At 34.6% G+C, this 18,530-nt stretch overlaps 2 protein-coding genes and 2 non-coding genes across 4 annotated transcripts; 2 read left to right on the forward strand and 2 right to left on the reverse strand.

Moving 5' to 3' along the window:
* The first annotated feature begins 1,739 nt into the window (after positions 1 to 1,739).
* Positions 1,740 to 5,595, forward strand: LOC116017578. The gene is made up of 9 exons (XM_031258183.1): positions 1,740 to 2,033; positions 2,674 to 3,025; positions 3,582 to 3,615; positions 3,925 to 4,149; positions 4,336 to 4,425; positions 4,663 to 4,728; positions 4,829 to 4,920; positions 5,039 to 5,086; positions 5,205 to 5,595. The coding sequence occupies exons 2-9, from the start codon at positions 2,703 to 2,705 to the stop codon at positions 5,314 to 5,316; spliced, it is 990 nt and encodes a 329-aa protein (XP_031114043.1). The 5' UTR covers positions 1,740 to 2,033; positions 2,674 to 2,702; the 3' UTR covers positions 5,317 to 5,595.
* A 533-nt stretch (positions 5,596 to 6,128) lies between these two features.
* TRNAY-GUA lies at positions 6,129 to 6,214 on the forward strand. The gene is given in 2 exon segments: positions 6,129 to 6,165; positions 6,179 to 6,214. It is a non-coding gene; the product is annotated as a tRNA-Tyr (tRNA).
* A 2,322-nt stretch (positions 6,215 to 8,536) lies between these two features.
* LOC116016931 (probable glucuronoxylan glucuronosyltransferase IRX7) lies at positions 8,537 to 11,019 on the reverse strand. Its single transcript, XM_031257396.1, has 4 exons — positions 10,371 to 11,019; positions 9,924 to 10,282; positions 9,546 to 9,796; positions 8,537 to 9,437 (listed from the first exon to the last, which is right to left on the reverse strand). Exons 1-4 carry the CDS (start codon positions 10,642 to 10,644, stop codon positions 8,972 to 8,974), a joined length of 1,350 nt encoding a protein of 449 aa, XP_031113256.1. The 5' UTR covers positions 10,645 to 11,019; the 3' UTR covers positions 8,537 to 8,971.
* A 7,194-nt stretch (positions 11,020 to 18,213) lies between these two features.
* Positions 18,214 to 18,286, reverse strand: TRNAF-GAA. The gene has a single exon. It is a non-coding gene; the product is annotated as a tRNA-Phe (tRNA).
* Between the last annotated feature and the right edge of the window lie 244 nt (positions 18,287 to 18,530).

Consider the following 18,530-nt stretch of genomic DNA (forward strand, 5'->3'; position numbering starts at 1 on the left):
TTTCTTTTTCTCTTCACTTTTTCTATCTCTCATCCCTCTCCTACTTGACATGACAAAAAATTCCTATAAATCATAACTAATGAGGTTGTTCTAAGACCGCTAATATAAAATATTGAAATTAAATAGAATAGAAATCAAATATAATTATATATATTGTAATTTTACATATATTTATTGATTGATACTCATACTTGAAATTGCTACCACATTTTAACTTCTACCTAACAAAGTAGACAATAACTTTTCCCCAACTCCCCTCTATACTATATTCTCACTCAAAAGATATTTCTTTAAAAAAAAAATAAATGGTTTTTTATAATTGAAAATGTTCACTTTTTAAAATAATTTAAAATGTAAAACATTATTATCATTTTTTGTCTATGCGCTTTGACCTAGATGTAATTCATTGAAATCACAAAAAGGAAGTTCAAATTAAAGATGATATGGATCATTTTACTAATTAACAAATTTGTTCTCAATAAATATATCTTGAAAATACTTTTTCAGATTTAAAAAACAATGAATTGCTTTTAACAATTTTATACTCCGTATATTAATACTAAATTAAATTATAAATGATTTAAATTTAGCACTTTTAATTGAATAATGCTATGACCTTATTTGGTAAATAAAATATTATCACTTTCAGCGTTTTGACCAATCAAAAATGCAGAAAAGACCATTTAGTAAAAAACAATTTAGAGTAGCGAATTTACTAATAAAAAAATCCTATAAATTTTTTCAATAAAAAGAATTGATAACCAAGGTTCCAAGGTTCCTTTCCCTTTGCCTATCCCACACCGGGTGGGCAAAGGGAAGAGGGGCGTTGAGCTCCTCTTTTTAGAGGAGATCAATGCCTCTTTTCTCACTTTGTTACGATGTTGAGTTTATTATTATTATTATTGTTGTTGTTTTATTTTTATTTATATATAATAATAATAATACATTTTTATACTAACGTTTTTAATTTTTTTTTAACATATTAATCGTTAATAGTAAAAAATAATTTTATTAAATATGGAGTATATTTTTACAAATTCTTAATACAATCTAATGGTTGAAATTGCTAACATAATATGTTATCAACTAATTGCTGATTACTAGATAAAGTCACCATATGAACAAATACTGTATTATACTACGTAACAGAGTTAGTAGTACTAAACAAAAAGATAAGACCACTTATGCGCAATGGCAATGGTCAGTTGTTATATCGTGGACCGTGATCACAAAACGACGTTGTTTCAGTAAGTGGGAGACGGAGCTCCGTAACTAATATTACAGTTCATATCAAAAGATACTTTCTTACATTTGTTTTTATATTATCCAATGAAACTATAATTATATCGAAATGTAACTATAGTTGTGTTGAAATGTAACTGCAATGTATATGAACTGATATTGAATAACCGTTTCACATTTGTGTTTTTATATTATCGGATGAAACTGTACTCATATCGAAATGTAATTGTAGTTGTGTTGAAATGTACCTGCCTGCAGTTGTGTTGAAATGTAACTGCAGTATATATGAACTGAAAGTCAATGACACGGAACGAACGCCCTTTCATCCGTCTGTTTTAATTAATCAAAACGACGTCGTTTTGCTGTCCACGATATAATTTGCTGGCAATGGTAATGGAGTTAGTCTTGATTCCCAATTCCCGAACGAGGAATACAACGTTGAAAATGAAGTGCGTATGTAGTACGGAGTATTAGAGATTTAGAGGTAAGAAGGTGATGATGATAAACCGCGTGGACTACTTTCTTTCTTTCTGCCACTCTCTTCTTTCTTCAATTCAACATCTCTCTCTCCCACTGCATCCTTCAGTACTGTATCCGTGGACCCATCGATTGAGCGGACCTCCGAACTAAACCCCGCAAATTCAGCATCGGATGGTTATCGTTGAGGATTAATTAGCACTATAGCAGATTCCCCATTTCCCGCCTGGGGTTTTGATTCTTCATCACAATCATATTTCACAGAGAAAGGGTAATGATGCACTGATTCCCAAGATTGCACGAATCAAGTAGTGGTACTCTCTACTCTCAACTCTGTTTCCTTTGGCGTACTGCCCTTTACTCGTATGCCCCCCGATCATGTGTTTTCTCTGTACTTTTTGTCCACACGTCTTACATAGTATATATGTACGTGTTCTTGGGGTTGGAGGGAGCGTGGGTGGGGTTCGGGAATTGTTCTTCTGAGAGAAGAAATATAGCATCTTTAATGGTTGTCAAGGCTAATATTCATATTCTCTGCATTATCTTGTTTGGAATTTGAACATGTGTTTGGCTTTACTTTACTTTGGTTACAATTCTGTTCTCTTTTTTTAGTAATAGAATAACAGGTTTTCTGACTGTAATGGATTAAGGTTGTTTCCTGCCCTTCAAGTGTTTCCAAAATTGTCCAAAAGGGCTTTGTTTGTGTCTCAGAAAGAACTAGATTCCATTGAACTAGTGAGCTCCATTTCGTTAGCAAATTTGGGTTCTTTTCTACCAAATTTCCGTATAATTAACTAATTCCTAGCCCTACCTACCGTTTACTGTATATTTGGTTTCTGAGTTATTGCATTTTCAAGGGAATTATTGGCAGTTAGGTGTTTTCTGTTATTGAGAGTTTAGAGTTTATAGAACTGGTGTTTTGAACAAATAGAACTGAAATGAACTTCTCGATAGGGTTCTCGAACCACACTTGGTGGCCAATCATGACATCCGACACAAATACTCTAGGTTACTGGTTGAACTGGAGATTCCTAGTCTGTGCCATATGGGTCTTTGCAGCTATGGTGGTTTCTGCACTGATAGTTTGGAGGTATGAAGGCTCACCAAAATCGAGAAATCAGCACAGGGAGGATCGGCAAGAAAAAATAGGGACTTTGCACAAGGATGAAGTTTGGAAGACATGTCACAAATCCATCCATCCTGTTTGTCTACTTACTTACAGGATACTTGCTTTTCTGGTGCTTCTTGCATTGCTCACTGCAGATGCTGTCGTCCATGGTGGTGGCATATTTTACTATTACACTCAGTAAGGACATTTTTACCACTTTCTCTTTATTTTCTCCAGTAGTTTTCTTGGGCCAAACTCTATTATTGCATCCATGTGTTGCAAGCATGCATTGAAGTGTGGATTCTATTGTATTTTTGCAATTCATTTTCGTTTGGTGCATTCTTTCACCTCATTAGTTCTTGTTATGGTCTGTTTTTAAGCTGTAGCAACATGTATGACACACTTTGATTGCTTGTTCAAGGATTGAAGTTTTAACTTCAATGCTCCACCCTCTTATCATTGTCTATGCCATAATCTGCTCAATTGATTCTAAGTTCTAAGAATTGCATTGCTGGCTCAATTGATTCCAAGAATTAAATTACTGCATTTCCCATTTACAAGACAAGCAGTTTCAGATGAAATTCTAATTGCTATTCAGCCAATTCAAGCTCTATTTGGGGGTTATGTGATGCACATAACAAAGATATATTATTAAATCTCTCTCTCTAATGCCTACTCATATAGAACATGCAGGTTCCACTTTTCTGTTGTCCTCATAAAAGTTACATTTTGTTTTTCATTTTTTGCAAAATAGGTGGACATTCACTCTGGTGACCATCTACTTTGGGGTATGCTAATCTGCTCTATAACTATCATTAGAATGCATTTATATACATGTTCTGGTAAAATAAGGTTGTCTCTGTATGATATTTGCTTGTGCGCCCCTATATTTTAATTCATAATTTTATTTACAAACTTAAGTAGTAGAAAGATCAAAGAAATTTGTATTTCCTTCTGCAAACAACACTTCTCCTTTCCTAAATAATTCAGGTTTTATGGGATATGCGCATGTGTGTAGTGTTTTTCTGTTGTTGATTTTTCTGTTACAGATTTTTATTTCTGACACAAGTTGATCATGTTTCAACTAAATGTTGCAGCTAGGATCTGTACTATCCATTTACGGGTTGAAATCTCGTAAAGAAATCTCTGCTGAGAGGGTTAACTTTGTAAGTTCAGATGCCGAGAGAGGCACTTACGTGGCTCCTGCACTTGGGGATAATGCAAGTGCGCCTTGTATACCCAGTAGCTTGAATCCCCAAGATGAACCACCTCTTCTGGATGCTGCAGGCTTTTGGGACTATGCCTTGCAAATCATTTTCCAGGTAAGAACTCTCCACGCAATTTGGATGGAAATTAAACCATGCTGCAATTTTCAAATGCAAGAAGTGAGTTGACTGAAACAGTTCATCTGCAAAATTTGTGCTTCCTAATAACTGAACGGTTATATTGACCAAGTTTGTTGTAACAATTCCCAAGAGTTGTAATCTTCTTCTCCACTTTACTTGTAGATGTGTGCAGGGGCAGTGGTGCTTACGGACTTTGTTTATTGGCTCATAATTTACCCATTTCTCACTACCAATGATTACAAGTTAAATTTTGTGAGTCAACAAACATCATTGCTTCTACCTTATTTTTCTTTCCCCATTTAATTCAATTTTACTAGCTTAATCCTTTTTTCTTATTTTTGCTTGTTCTGTTGGACGAAGTAGTGATATGAATGTTTTTAGTGTTGAATGATTTATTCATGCGTTATACGCAGTACTTAGTTGTTTCATTTTTTCTACCTGCTTTCATACCGGTCACTGAGTTGACAATCTGCTTATATATACTTGCAGCTGGTCATTTGCATGCATTCTGTAAACGCTGTTTGCCTTTTGGGCGATGTCATGTTAAATCGCCTCGTAAGTAGAAGCTCCTTAACCAAATAACCAGTCTCCTACTAAGCTAATATAATTGTGGCACTTCCGCTATGTCTAACCTGTTTATAATTGCTTCTTCCAGCGATTCCCTTTCTTCCGAATTGCATATTTCATCCTTTGGACATGCGTTTTTGTCACTTTCCAGTGGATCATCCATATGTGTGTTTCACTATGGTACGCATACATTTTCAATGTTATAACCATCGACTATTCAAACTCCCTACATTTGTTTGAAGTTGAAACCTTTTTTTTTTAATCTTCATAAACGTCTATAATTACTTGTTTTAAACAGGTGGCCTTATTCATTTCTAGACTTGTCATCTCAATATGCTCCCTTGTGGTACGTTCTACTGTACTTTAGACAATTCATCATCTTATATATCCTACTTAATCTCTCACTCTATTTCGGGTTTAAGTCATAATAGTGAGCGAGCATTAGTGACAACATAAAATTGCAGGTATTTCGGAGTTGGGGCTCTTCATGTTCCGTGCTATGTTATCTTCGCACTTATCATAAGAATGAAGAAGTATTTCTTGTCGAGATTTGTCCAGACTCCTATAGAAATATAAGGCTGAGAAAGATGGAAGGCTATGAAATATGATTCTTAGACCAAATAGATTGACCTGCACAAATTCTCTAATACTTGATTTTCAGAAGTGTTTTGGTGAATATACTCTCATTAAGTAATTCTCTCCTGTAGTATTACTCCCATAAAAGGAATATATGAATTGTTCATTTGCAAAAAGCTTTGTTACTCTTGATGAACAAAGCTTTGTTACCTGAAATTGGCAAAAAGTTGAAAACATGGCAGAAATTTAGCATCAAATTCAGATTCTGGTTGATCTTTATATGAATGATTTGCCCACTTTGATAGAATGTTTGTTTTGAGATTTTAAGAACACTTTACATATATTAAGAAATCATACGGCTGTGAACACCTTTGTCTATGTGAAAGAATATTGAATTATGAGACTCCCTTTTTTCTACTGCTGTCTTCTCAACTATGGCTGCTATTTTCTTTTCTCTGGATAGCTGTCTTCATATGCAGTGAACCTTTAATTCAGCATAAATCACAACGCAACTCAACAAACTTCAAACATTCATATCATATTATAAGCAAACTTAAAATATAATTAAACAGGCTTGACTTATAACTACAGACTTACAACTTTCCAATAGGAACAATCTATAGCTCTGATTGTTTTGAGCTGGTTAACTATAAAAAATTTGGGCTGATTTATTTTTTTGTGGTCCTTTGTCGACTATGGTTATAAAATAGGATTTATCTTGTGCATGCTCTCTGATAGTAAATAGTTACTGAAAGATTACTATATTCACGTATAGGTATTAAATAAATATACTTAGACCACATTTTCAACAACCGACCTTAGCTCAGTTGGCAGAGCGGATGACTGTAGTTGAAAGCAGATAATCATCAGGTCGCTGGTTCGATTCCGGCAGGTCGGAACTTTCGTTTTTTCTTTGGGCTGAATATAGTTTTCACTGTTTTTGCTCACATTTTAATTTTATTGTAAAATGTATATTTTTTTGTATAATTTCTCATTTCCCCTTTATAATTGAAATCATAAACATAAATATATTGTAATTTCAAATAATTAATACATATATATGATATAATTGAACAAATATGTTCACTATAACAATCAATAGCGTAAAAAAATTGTCTCAATGTGATTATTTGTTTCAAACTCATAATTAAAACTTTTGATCGTGAAAATTTTATGAATTGCACAAAAGTTTGAGGTTATTTATTTTGTTTCGTGAAACATATTTTTGCTTGATTCTTCCTATTCCAACGCATCTACTGTATATGATTAAGAAGAAAATAGGTAGTGAAACGACAACATTCACACCAAAATAGTTAAAAAGGTTAAATGCTAAAGCACAACTTAAGAAGAATGTTTTACATATAAGACAAAATATGTTATAATTAAGTTGGTCCATATGGTTTCAATTATGGTAGTCTAGAAAAATTGTCATGTATTAATCATAAACCTACTGTAATAAAATGCAATTGTTATATCTTGAACTAACTAAGGTTTATCATGTCTATTGTACACCTTCATCTATATTATGTAATTATAATTAACATGTAGTTAATATATTATGTACATGCAATTAACATACATGATATGTTAATCATATGTACATAATTTGGACAAGGTGAAGGTCTGTAATACACATGGTGGACAAACACTAGTTCACGATCTAATTTGCAAATAAAATGTCGCATCGTCCTTAGGTAAGCAATTCTAAAATGAAGTACAATCCAGACTCAACTGAATTAGTCTCATTCCATATTATGTGAGTACGATGCAATACGCATGTTAAAAAAAATTTCAAAAAAAATTTTAAAAAAAACTTCTTGTAAGCTATTTCAGAATGAAGTACATTTAAGACTCAATTGAATTAATCCCATTGCATATTATGTGAGTATGGTGCAATATGTTAAAAAAAATACCAAATTTTTATTACAACAACTATTGCTACTTTGCTGTTGCTGCACCACTACTACTATTGAAATTTTTTGCTCAAAAATATTTAAATGTCATATGTTTCATGTCAAATTGAGTGCAAACTTGAGTAATGAACTAATGATTAAGTGGAGTCAAATTTGAACATCTTAATACTTAACTGAATAAGAAGGCCAATAAAAATCAACTATCTGACTAACTTAGTTGAAATTGTCATTAGTTCAATTGTATTGTACTATTGTAGTATTATCTTTAGGTAACTGGTTTGGTACAAGTATTTATATATAAACGCAAGCCTTGGAACCAAGAAGCATACCACTACCATTTTGGGAACAATAGTATAATAATAAAAGATAATAATACAAGTATTTGAAAATCTATAGACCAGTTGAGTGATATCTCCCAATTTATTTATTTTACTAGTCTCAAAAATAGGAGCAGTGATGACATTAAGAAGGCGACATTAAGTTTGGAATTCATACTTGTAAAAATTAATAATGATATAAATAAATGAGTAATAAGACAACAATAGAAGCGTAAAACTTTATCTACTTTTATCTGTACTTAACCTTATGGCTTTTGTACGATAGTGCTTATTATTGTACTCACTATCAGAAACCACGCAGTTCACACATTTACTGTGGTTTCTGACTTTCTACTATTCTTATTTGTTTCACTGTATTTGTTCTCCTTTACAATGATACCAACAACTTTCTGTACATAATTTATTATTATAATTATTTTTAAAAAATTAAAAACTCTTTAAAAAATAAAATTTGTTTCAGCTCGAGTCAAACTTTAAGAATTGATTTATTTATTTTTTTAATTTAACCTTGTCAGCTTTAACTTTGCCAATTCAGGTTTTATATACATCCATGATTCACTGTCACCCCCGGTGCCCACTTGGCAATTAAAGTCACTGACACATCACAGCTGTCACCATTTCACTTTGTCTCCCCCATTTACATAATTTTTTTTTTTTGAAAGGATTTTACATAAATTATTTGTATTCCCCTAATAATACTATATACTTTTTTAAAGAACCTAATAATACTACATTAATTTTTCCAATAATACTCGTAAAATTTCGTTTCAAATCACATACTGAGTATTTCATTGGTCAGCCCAATGCGCATATAGATTAATCTGAGTATGATATGGATTTAAAAATGCCTTATATAGTTAAAACCTACTCAAAATACCTCTTGATCTGAAAAAAAAACAAATATTTTTTAGATTTTTAAGAATTATTTGAAAAGATAAATGTCATGTCAGAGGTCGTGATTAAGCATCGTTGAAGTGAACAAAAGAATAAGTATTTGAATTATTGTATGAGTTTTTGTTTGCTTTTTTATTTACAGCCTAGTTGGAATCCACATTGCGGACAGTGTGGATCGCCGCAGGGAATCTTCTCTCTTCTTATTTTTCTCAAAAATTTATATTCCCCCAATTCACATGTGACGCTACAAAACAATTAACACACCCTGTCCCTCCGAACCGCTTCTCCAACCAATCCCGTCCAGCCAGCTCAGCCACAATAATATCTCTGCCGTTTGGGCCCCACTCCTACTGACACGTTTCCCTATGTCTATACGTTTCCCTCCTCCTCTACAATCCCAGCTGTGAGCTGTCACCCATTATATCACAAAACTACCCGCCACGTCATCTAAAGTACACCTTAGCTGACCAAGCATTCCGCCCAATGGGATTCGTCCACGTTATCGGCTCCCTATTGGGTTGAAACCCTTGACCTTCGGTGAGACCGGGTGAGTTTGTTGGTCAGGGCGAGGAGGACCTGCCACGTAGCGTCTCCTTCCACCATCGGATCGTTGAACAGAAGGGCCCGGCGAACGCGCGGGTCCCACAGGCGCCGTCGTATGGCGGTGAGATTAGTCGCCGCCACTTTTTCGAGAATGGGGCCGAGGTTAGGCACGTCTTTTTCCAACACCGTGACGGAGATTTCCTCCCACGGTACGGCAGAGGGGAACGGCAGTTGGATGGCGTCAGCAATGATCACCGGCACGCAGCCCAGAACCACAGACTCCACCAGCCGGGGACTCCACGGCGCCCATCCTAAAGGACACAAACAAAACGTTGACCGGAGAATCTCTGACTGGTAACCGGCGAATCTGTGCCGCTTCAGATAAAACTTCCGGTCGTTGCCGTAGTTCCGCAGAATTACCGTCCGTACCCCCCTGTGAGGGTCATTTACGTCATTTCAAGTAAAGTTAAACATACAACCAAACTTTTCTATAAAACGGTTGTTAATTAACTCAACTCCGTTTAAACAGTTGAAAACTTACTTCCCGTAAAAACGACCGCTAACGTTCTTGGGGTGAAGTTCCATTTTGCCCCTGAAAAACGCGAAAATATCTCTCCGGGTATCAGCTCTCGCCGTCGTCAGCGTCTTCCGTACACTTTCCGGCGAAACATACGGCGGAATAACAACATGCTCCACATCTTGACACGGGTGATTATATTTCACCCCAAACGTTTGCAATACGATCGAGTTCCTCAAAAACTCCGGCACCCCATCGGCGATTGCTCTGTCCTCCTATCCCACCACAACCAAAAAAAAAAAAACAACTTTCATTGAATTGAATACCTCGAAAGAAAAACAAAACGTTGGGGCATAACTGCATAAACAACGTAAAAGATCGCTTTTTTTTTTTTTGGTATACCAATGTGTGAAAACATGACCCAAAATCATGAGATGCGACGAAGACGTGGTCGGCGCCGCGGCTGCGATTCCAGAAGGGAAGGTCAGAGGAAATGAGGCGAATGGCGGACGAAATTAGATTCCGGGCGTGACCAATCGCTGGGAAGCCATTGACCGTGCTGAAATTACAAGAAACATAAACGGGGACGAAGAAAAAGTCAGCCTCCCACGGGTCAAACGTGCGAACCTCGCTGCTGGCCAAGGCTCTGTGAATAGCCACCTCGGAAGCAAACAAATGGCTGCTACACCGCTCATTCAACCAATCCACGTTATATTTCGCCGGTAAATCGTATATGTAAACCTTCAAATCCTTAAACACATCTGAGCCAGCCCAACAAACAAATTAAACGCGTCAAATCTCGTAATAAACTAATTTAACAAAGCCATGCTAATCTCGTAAATTAATTACCTTGCTGGGTATTGGGTTGATGAAGGAGAGAAGAGTTATGGGATTCGATGAGGGCGCGAGAGGCTTTAGATTGGCGGAAAACGGTGGTTCTGGAGATAGCGGAGGTGGCGGGTTTATGAGTGAAAATAAAAGAGGCGAAGAAATAGAAAGAGAGGGAAAACCAGAGAAGCCATTTGAAATATCTATGGCAGAAGGTCTGTCTTCCTGGTCTTAACAACCTCATCCTCACATAAAACCCTTTGTTCCTGGAGGTTTGTCTTCTGATCTCCGCCATTTCTCCCCGCCCTATTAATCGATCAAAGCACCCTGCAGGGCTGCAGGGGATGGAGGCGACGGAGCTGGTGAGAGGTGGCTATCGGGGTTTGGTTTTGGTCTGAAGTATAAACCAAGAAACAAGGATGAAAAATTGAAAATTTGAAAAAAATGTTTTTTTTTGGTTGAGGGTTCGTTTTAGCTTGAAGAATAAAGAATTAACTAATATGATGTGGTGTTTAAGATAAGTTACCCAAAATAATCAACAACTATATTTTTTTTGTTAAATTTAAGGCGGTTGTGTTTTCGAGAAAAATAATAATGATGGAGGTCACGGAGAGATGGAAGGAGAGAGAGACTGGAGAGCGGAGGGGTGATGGTGGGGGGTTTTGAGAAGGTCACATTGTAATGGATCAGAAAATCAGAATGAAACAGCAGCTATAGTCTCCGTGTCTCAGCAAGATGACAATGCCTGATGGAAAATGTCTATTTTGACCTTTGAGAAGATTGACTTTAAAGCAATCCCAGCCAAGTTAGGTCAAGCTATTAACTACTAATCATAAAATTGTAAGTTACACTCTTAACAAAAATTACTTATTGACCTTTTTGATTTGACTGGTTAGATATAACATAAACTGATTTACATTCTTGTAATCTCTTGCTGTTTGGGATCAAAAGACAATATTTACCCTATGCGCATTCTCAGATAGTTGTTATAAGTTTTCGTTTAAGTATAATATTTATGAAATTATATAACTAAGTGCAACATTGTATATACATGCGTGTATAAGATTGACCTCAGTTATTACAAGGTTAACGTATGGTAGTTGAGCATTCAAGATATGTAAATTGATCATCCCTTTCTCATGATCATATTAGATGCTAGAGAATATTAGAATATGATACAGAAAAGTTACTATAGTGTAGTTTTATATTTTAGGTAGAAGGTTGGAGGGAGGGCAAAGTTGGAAGTAGGGGAGGCATGAAAAATATGAAACAGAAACATTTGGTAAAAGGTTAAGAAAGAGTGTCTGAAAAGGTAATTTTGGAGTGGCTGCTAAGCGTTTAAAGTGTTGTCAAAAGGTTGAATAATTCCCATTCCCATACCCATAAGCACATGAGGTGACAGACAGTCTCAAAAGCTTAAAACTGCACTCAAATTCTGATATGTTTTTGTTTTTGGTCGAAAAATTTTATGCTACAGGATTAATTTAAAAAGTGTTAATCCAAAAAAAAAAAAAAGTGTTAATAAGATTAAATTTGTTGTTTTTTGTTGCACAATAATTATATTTTACACACTTAGTAATTCGTTTTAAGTCAAATTTATTTTCTATGACGAGGAAAATCAACATTCATTATTTAATGCTCTAATGGTGTACAACTGGCTCAATCTTAAAAGGCAAACAAGCCACTTTTGTAGAGAGACGAATTTGTAAACTTGTAGTTATCAATTCAATAGCCTAATCAACTTTGTTATGGTTATCCCCAATTTTGGATTTTTTTTTTCTTAACATAGTGTTATAATGTTAGAGCAACCATATTTGTAATTTTTGGGTAGCTTTTGCATACTAAAAAGTTTGAGGGGAGGTTGTTAACAAATGGGATAAGTGATTTTTGTTGGATTTTTTTATATAGTAAGCATTGGTTTTTGGCCGGGGCTCATTAATTCGAAAAAAGCATATAGCATTCACGTTGGGTGCATCTGATGCACCTAGTTGGCGCGTAAATACATACTTATTATTTTTAAAATTTTGTTGTTGCCGGATTATTTTCCTCTTTCCTCTACCCTCAAACCAACCCAAAAGCCTCACTGATGAGGTTTCTCTTATGTTATCAGTAACAAGAGGCACCAACTCACCACATACCTTGTGATTTGATACTATTACTATTATGTTTTATAGAAATATTTAATGTTAAAATAAAGTTAAAACTTGATGATGTATAGTAACAATTGTATATAAATTTTAATAATTTAAAGCCAAAAGTTGGTATCTAGCTTGTGACAATTTTATCCACATACACGTAAAGGGTTAATTAATTTAAAAAATCTACTGACTGTTGTTAGAATTTTTATATTCAACCTGATTCTCTGCTTATTGATTTTGATACAAATTTAATCTTCTATAAGTAAATCTGGTTAGGAGGTATCAATTATGCGGCAAAAATTCAAAATTTCTTCTTTTTGGTGTTAATTAAATGTTGTGTTTTGGTGTATTAAAAACAGATCTTGTGTTTTGGTGCGAAGATTCCTGATCAAGACACAACTAATTAAATCTATTTATTGACTGCGAATCATTTTTTTTAAAGAGAAAAAAATATTTTGGAAATATTTACTCCACTCCTTTTGATTCACCAATCAACATACAATAATATTTAATTACAGTTGACATAAAAATTAAAGCATGATTAATGGTATAGACTAAATTAAAGTTGTATTATATTAATTTATGAATTCATTGGCCTGATCAAATACAACTCCACAATCATGAAAGGAGAGGAAAGTTGTCATACTTATCTGTTTCATTCAGTGCCAAAGTATATATGATGTATGGACGGCTTTCTAATATGTAAAGATAATGGTGGCAATGTCGTATTGTTCATTCAATTCCAATGTTTAAACATAATAGGATAGACTATAGAGCATTATTTTTTGTCCACTTTTTTATTTGTGAACTGGAACTTGCAGTGACATAAGCATGCACCCATGTTACCACTTATATATTGCTAGACACTAGAGACTAGAGATTTTCTCCATTCAGTTATCAATATGCTATTGTGATTGATGACTTTAATTTTATGGAAAAGAAAGCCAAAGACAAGGGAGATATTATAGGAATTTGGGTAGAGCTATTAGCAACGCCTACTACTCTACAACATCAACCAAAATTAACGAGTCTAGGCTTTATCAAGAGGAATCTGAAAATTTTGTAATCTTGAATGGGAGTGATTGTGTGTGATCGCCATATAATTTGCATTGGGCCTAAGTTTAATTCTTTGTGGATGTGTCTAGCTAGACAATTTTAATCCCTCCCATAATGGTGTACTACGTAACTCAAAATGTTACATAGGTTGAGTCAAGTTAGACTAATTTAGCCTGACTATTTAAAAATGTGAGGTGAGCTGACACAATTCACATTCTAATGTGGGTTATGTCAGCACGACTTGAGAATTGTGGGCATGGATCAGATCGATCAGCACAACACAATCTACTTGACATCACTATCTTACATTATTACCATGTTTAACCTTCTAAACTATCACCAAGAAGTCACGTCCCAGTTTTATTATTCAAAACCCTATTTCTTAGTATAGGAGAAGTTTATGGTAGATTGCTCAATGTTTCGTGGTGAGGTTATTAGTGTTATGATTGTGTACAAAGATGTTGCATTATGATTATTCTACTCAAAAATAAAAATGATAATTACGTGCAAAGTTCATTACTCTTTCAATAGAAATTTATTAGAGGAACCCAATAAGAATTTTTTGGTGATTTTTAGCACAATAACAAATCTGTAAGCTTATTTTTAAATTTTATTTATTTATTTTTTTTTTCCGTTTTTCCCTCTCCTTTCTATTTCCTAATTGTCCTGACAAAAATCATAAAAAATGTACTAAGGATTGCACTTAGCCTATAAACATCAAAATTTCTATCCACACCCGTGCACATCATCACCCTATGCTTTATAGTACATTGAATTTCCGCCAAACACATAGGATATAGGATTAGGTGATAACTAATTAATAATTCTACGAATAAAACAATTAAATTAATTAAACCGAGTAGATATCTGTCAACAAAGGGGCCCTAATAAAAAAAAATGCCAAATTGCTAACTGTTTGTGGTTGAATATTTCATTATCTTAGTGGAAGCTGTCATAGTTGGGCATGGCGTATGCGTTAAGGAAACTTAGCTTAACGGATTGACTTCATCAAAACTAGGTTTATTTATAGGATGATACGATAAGCTTTAGCCCCCAACAACAACTGCTCTAAAACAAGACAACTTAGCTTGCATTTTGCAACCTGTCTTTAGCCTCTAACCCACCACGTATTCCAATACACCAATCAACAAAATAAAAGTATGTATAATTTTTATCCAAATAAATTATTTCGCCCGTTAAAGATACCTATGTGTCTGTGTGAGAAAATTAATCAGTGTGTCTCAAAATAAAAATTCTAAATACACTTAAAAAAGTACTTCGTATCTTTAACTTTTCCAAATCAAATTTTTATGATACCATAATTAATTTATCTCATCATAACTATTTTGTTCTTTTGGGACAAGATCTCTCATCATAACAAGTTAATAAAATTAATCATTAGAATCATTACTCCATGGCGTTTTGTTATATGCAAAACTTGATTAGTATCCCCAACCTAATTATACGTTTACTGAAAATTGTGCAGTGACTATTTAAATATGCATTGTAAGTAAAATTTGCATTCTAACCCAAATCAACTAAAAATCATAAATATAAATTAATTTAAATTGTCTAAAATTTATGAGCTTAAACTAAGAAGATTAAGAAATAATTTATTAGAATACTTAGAGCATCCACAGCAATGTATAATGCTTGGATCATGTCAGCCAATAAACTTGCTAAAATAAACTTGAACGGATGTGGAAGTAATTTTGAGGAGAAAGATTCATTCTGCTAGTTAAGGGTTCATGTCAGAAAATTAAAAAAAATAAAATAAAATAAATAAATAGACCAGGGAAGTGCGTGTTTGGCGCACTTCCAGCCCCAAGCGGGCGCGTGTTCTGGGCGAGTCAGAGTGGCTGCGGCCCCTCTGACTTTTGCTTTACTTTTTAATTTTTTTTTTAATAAACTGTCAGGCTTTGTTATTATTTTCTTTTTTCTTTTTCTTTTTTTTTCTTCTCCCCATATTCTCTTTCCTAATTACACTTACAAAAATTCCTCAATAACCGCGAAAAAACTTCACGGACGCTTTTATAGTTATCAAATTAATTGTCTAATCAATCAGGTCCACATAATTATGAAAACGGTGGTTGCTATGGACATTGTACGTTACGCCAGGTTGTTCGAGTTTTCAAATGAGTGTATGCATGCAGTGGGCCACCCATCCATATGATTGTGATTGTGATGTATGCGTTCAACCACACTCATCCATATACTCTTTAACTTAACATCACGAACCATTTTACCTTTTCTGAGATTACTTCAATAATGACCATCTTCCTCAATCATCATCTCATCAACCTAATATCTTACACCCTAATTATGCTCTTCATTAATACCCTCGTCATTTAGTAATAATCATGTTTTCTCCCAACTAATTAATTAAGGATAAATAATATAACCTTCATTGTAACTTCACTCCATTGCTACAAAAGTAGTCTTTTTACGGTGTAATATTTTACAGTGAAGATGCTAAAAATTAATTGTTTTTAGTAGATGATGGGAGAGATAGATACCACCTTGGCATTTGCTTTGTCGTGTCCCAATAAGGAACATGAACATCGAGGAGAGTGATGGCAAATAAATATGGCGCTACCAACAATAATAACGTTAGTATGTACCTACCCCCTGCGTTTGGTTTTCTTGTTACGTTGCTGCTGTATGTGTAGGGATGGACCATTCTTGTGGACCGTTACTGCTCCCTTTTGCCTGCTTAATTCAAAAGTCTCGAGTTCAACTCAACTGGTTAATCCTAATCAACTTAAAATAAGTTTAACCACAAAATACATGATAAGTTTGAATCTTATCAAAGACTCAGAAAAAAGTATAGATAGGACAATCTAACCAAATTAGTCATGTTGTTGACTTGGTAACCGTTTAACTCTCAACAAGAATGATTTATTGACCTTCTTAGTTTAGGTTGGTCAGCTATATGCAACGTAAATTGGTCTACCTCCTTATAATTATTTACCAGTTAAGGGATAACTTAGACCGGATTTACCCTTGTGTGATCCTATGTTGTTAGGTCACAAAATAAAATTTATCTAGTACTCATCACTCTTGAGTCGTGGCTGCGGGTTTAAAACTTAGAGGATAAAAGGGGGCCTACAGGGATGGAGAGTGAGCTGTGTATGCACATGGAGTGTAAATTATAAAAGGAGTAATATTTGGATAGAGATGCTGCATGTGATGAATTATTATTATTATTAGCTCAGAATTCCACTACTTGCTTTACATACAGTAGAGGAAACCAGAATGGGCATGTGTCTTTGTCTGTGTTTCTGCATTTATAGCTCAATATTTATCTTTATTTGACTTCCAATCCATGCACTCACAACCCCACTAATAATATTCTTGGTTTTTTAGCCTCAACCTTAATGTACTACTACGATATAATGTAAATGTCATCCTGCCCCAAATACTACATTCCTTATTTAATCATGCGTCATTGTAATCAAGTTTTGTTTCCACTTTAATTATTAGGTAAATTATTTATTAACTCATGGTAATGTTGATTAATTAATTAGTTCACGATAACTTTTTGTATGTTTAAATTTACTGGTATTTTAGCATTGGAACAAATACTTTTCTATATACAATCAAAAATTAGGTGTTTGACAGTTTGAGTGCCAGATTTTAACAAATAAACCCAAAAATAATGTAGTAAACCAATCTAAAATTAAAACCTAAGAAAACCCTAATGCTACCTCACTTCTCCCTCTAAAACCAAACGCCTTCCTCTACTGCTCAACTTCCGCTTCCACCGCCGGCCTCCGGCCGGAGCTCTAATGGAGCTTTGAGCCGGCGGTTTTGATCACCTTTTATGTTTGCTCTCGCTCTTCTTCCGCCCCGACCACCGTCGCAGTTCTATCCGCCTCCAACCACCGTCACAGATCTTCCTCTTCCGTTTTCTCTTCCTTTGAATAAAATAATAGTAGGTAGGTATTGGGGTTTGTGTTGGTAGTCTTGAACTCCCAACTTTGACTTTACCCACTTTTTATTTTCTCTATTATTGTGTTTTTCTCTTGTTACTTTCACGAGCATTTTTCCTCTCGTTACTTTCACGAGCTTTTCATTTTCATTAGCATAAATCGTTTAGNGAGAATTCCAATGAATCCTTTTTTGTTAGCCTATCCTATCAAGAATTCCCAAAATGAGACCTGGTTAATCTAGAGCAGAACATTTCTTTGGAAGATACTTAGTTCGAATGAGCCAACCAATAGGATGAACCAAAAGAGTTCTGCATCATGAACTTTGTACTGCGCACATTACTTAGACGGGTTCGAGAAAGTCATGTAGGGGGAATGAAGAACTCAAATATGAAGGAAAATCAAAAAAAAAAAGAAAAGGTCTCGGATTCTAATTCTATTTATTTGTTATTTGTGGACTCTTTATCTATTTCAACCCCCCGGATTCACCCTTTGAGCTTTTCAACAACCAATTATTAACCTTTAGAATCGAATCTATATGAATATGATGTATTAAAATTGAACGAGAAGAAAAGAAAAAAAGAGGAGTATAGAATCTTAATAAACTTTACCCATCTATAACACGGATGGGGTCTATCTCGCCGAAAGGATATGTATTTGATTCAACGAATATGTATGTCGATTCATATCAATTGATTTAGAAAGATTATAGAGAAGAGAGACTCCTAAAAATTCATCATGTGCCAGGAACCAGATTTGAACTGGTGACACGAGGATTTTCAGTCCTCTGCTCTACCAGCTGAGCTATCCCGACCATTCCCAACGTAGCATCCTAATTTTATTAGATGCTGGGGTCTATGTCAATTAAAAGAACAAAAGCGGATTACAAAGTTTTATCCAAGTCCCGGAATTTCTTCGATCTTCAAAAAGATGACTTTGTAAGTTTCAGTATGAGTAAGTATATTGATTGTGAATCATTCAAATGGGGATTCCTTGCTCAAACTCAAAGATGGTCATTTGTACGTGTATCAAATATCCATCACAAGGCGTGTGATAAG

The sequence above is a fragment of the Ipomoea triloba genome, chromosome 4, assembly GCF_003576645.1.
Source record: "Ipomoea triloba cultivar NCNSP0323 chromosome 4, ASM357664v1".
Lineage (NCBI taxonomy): Eukaryota > Viridiplantae > Streptophyta > Magnoliopsida > Solanales > Convolvulaceae > Ipomoea > Ipomoea triloba.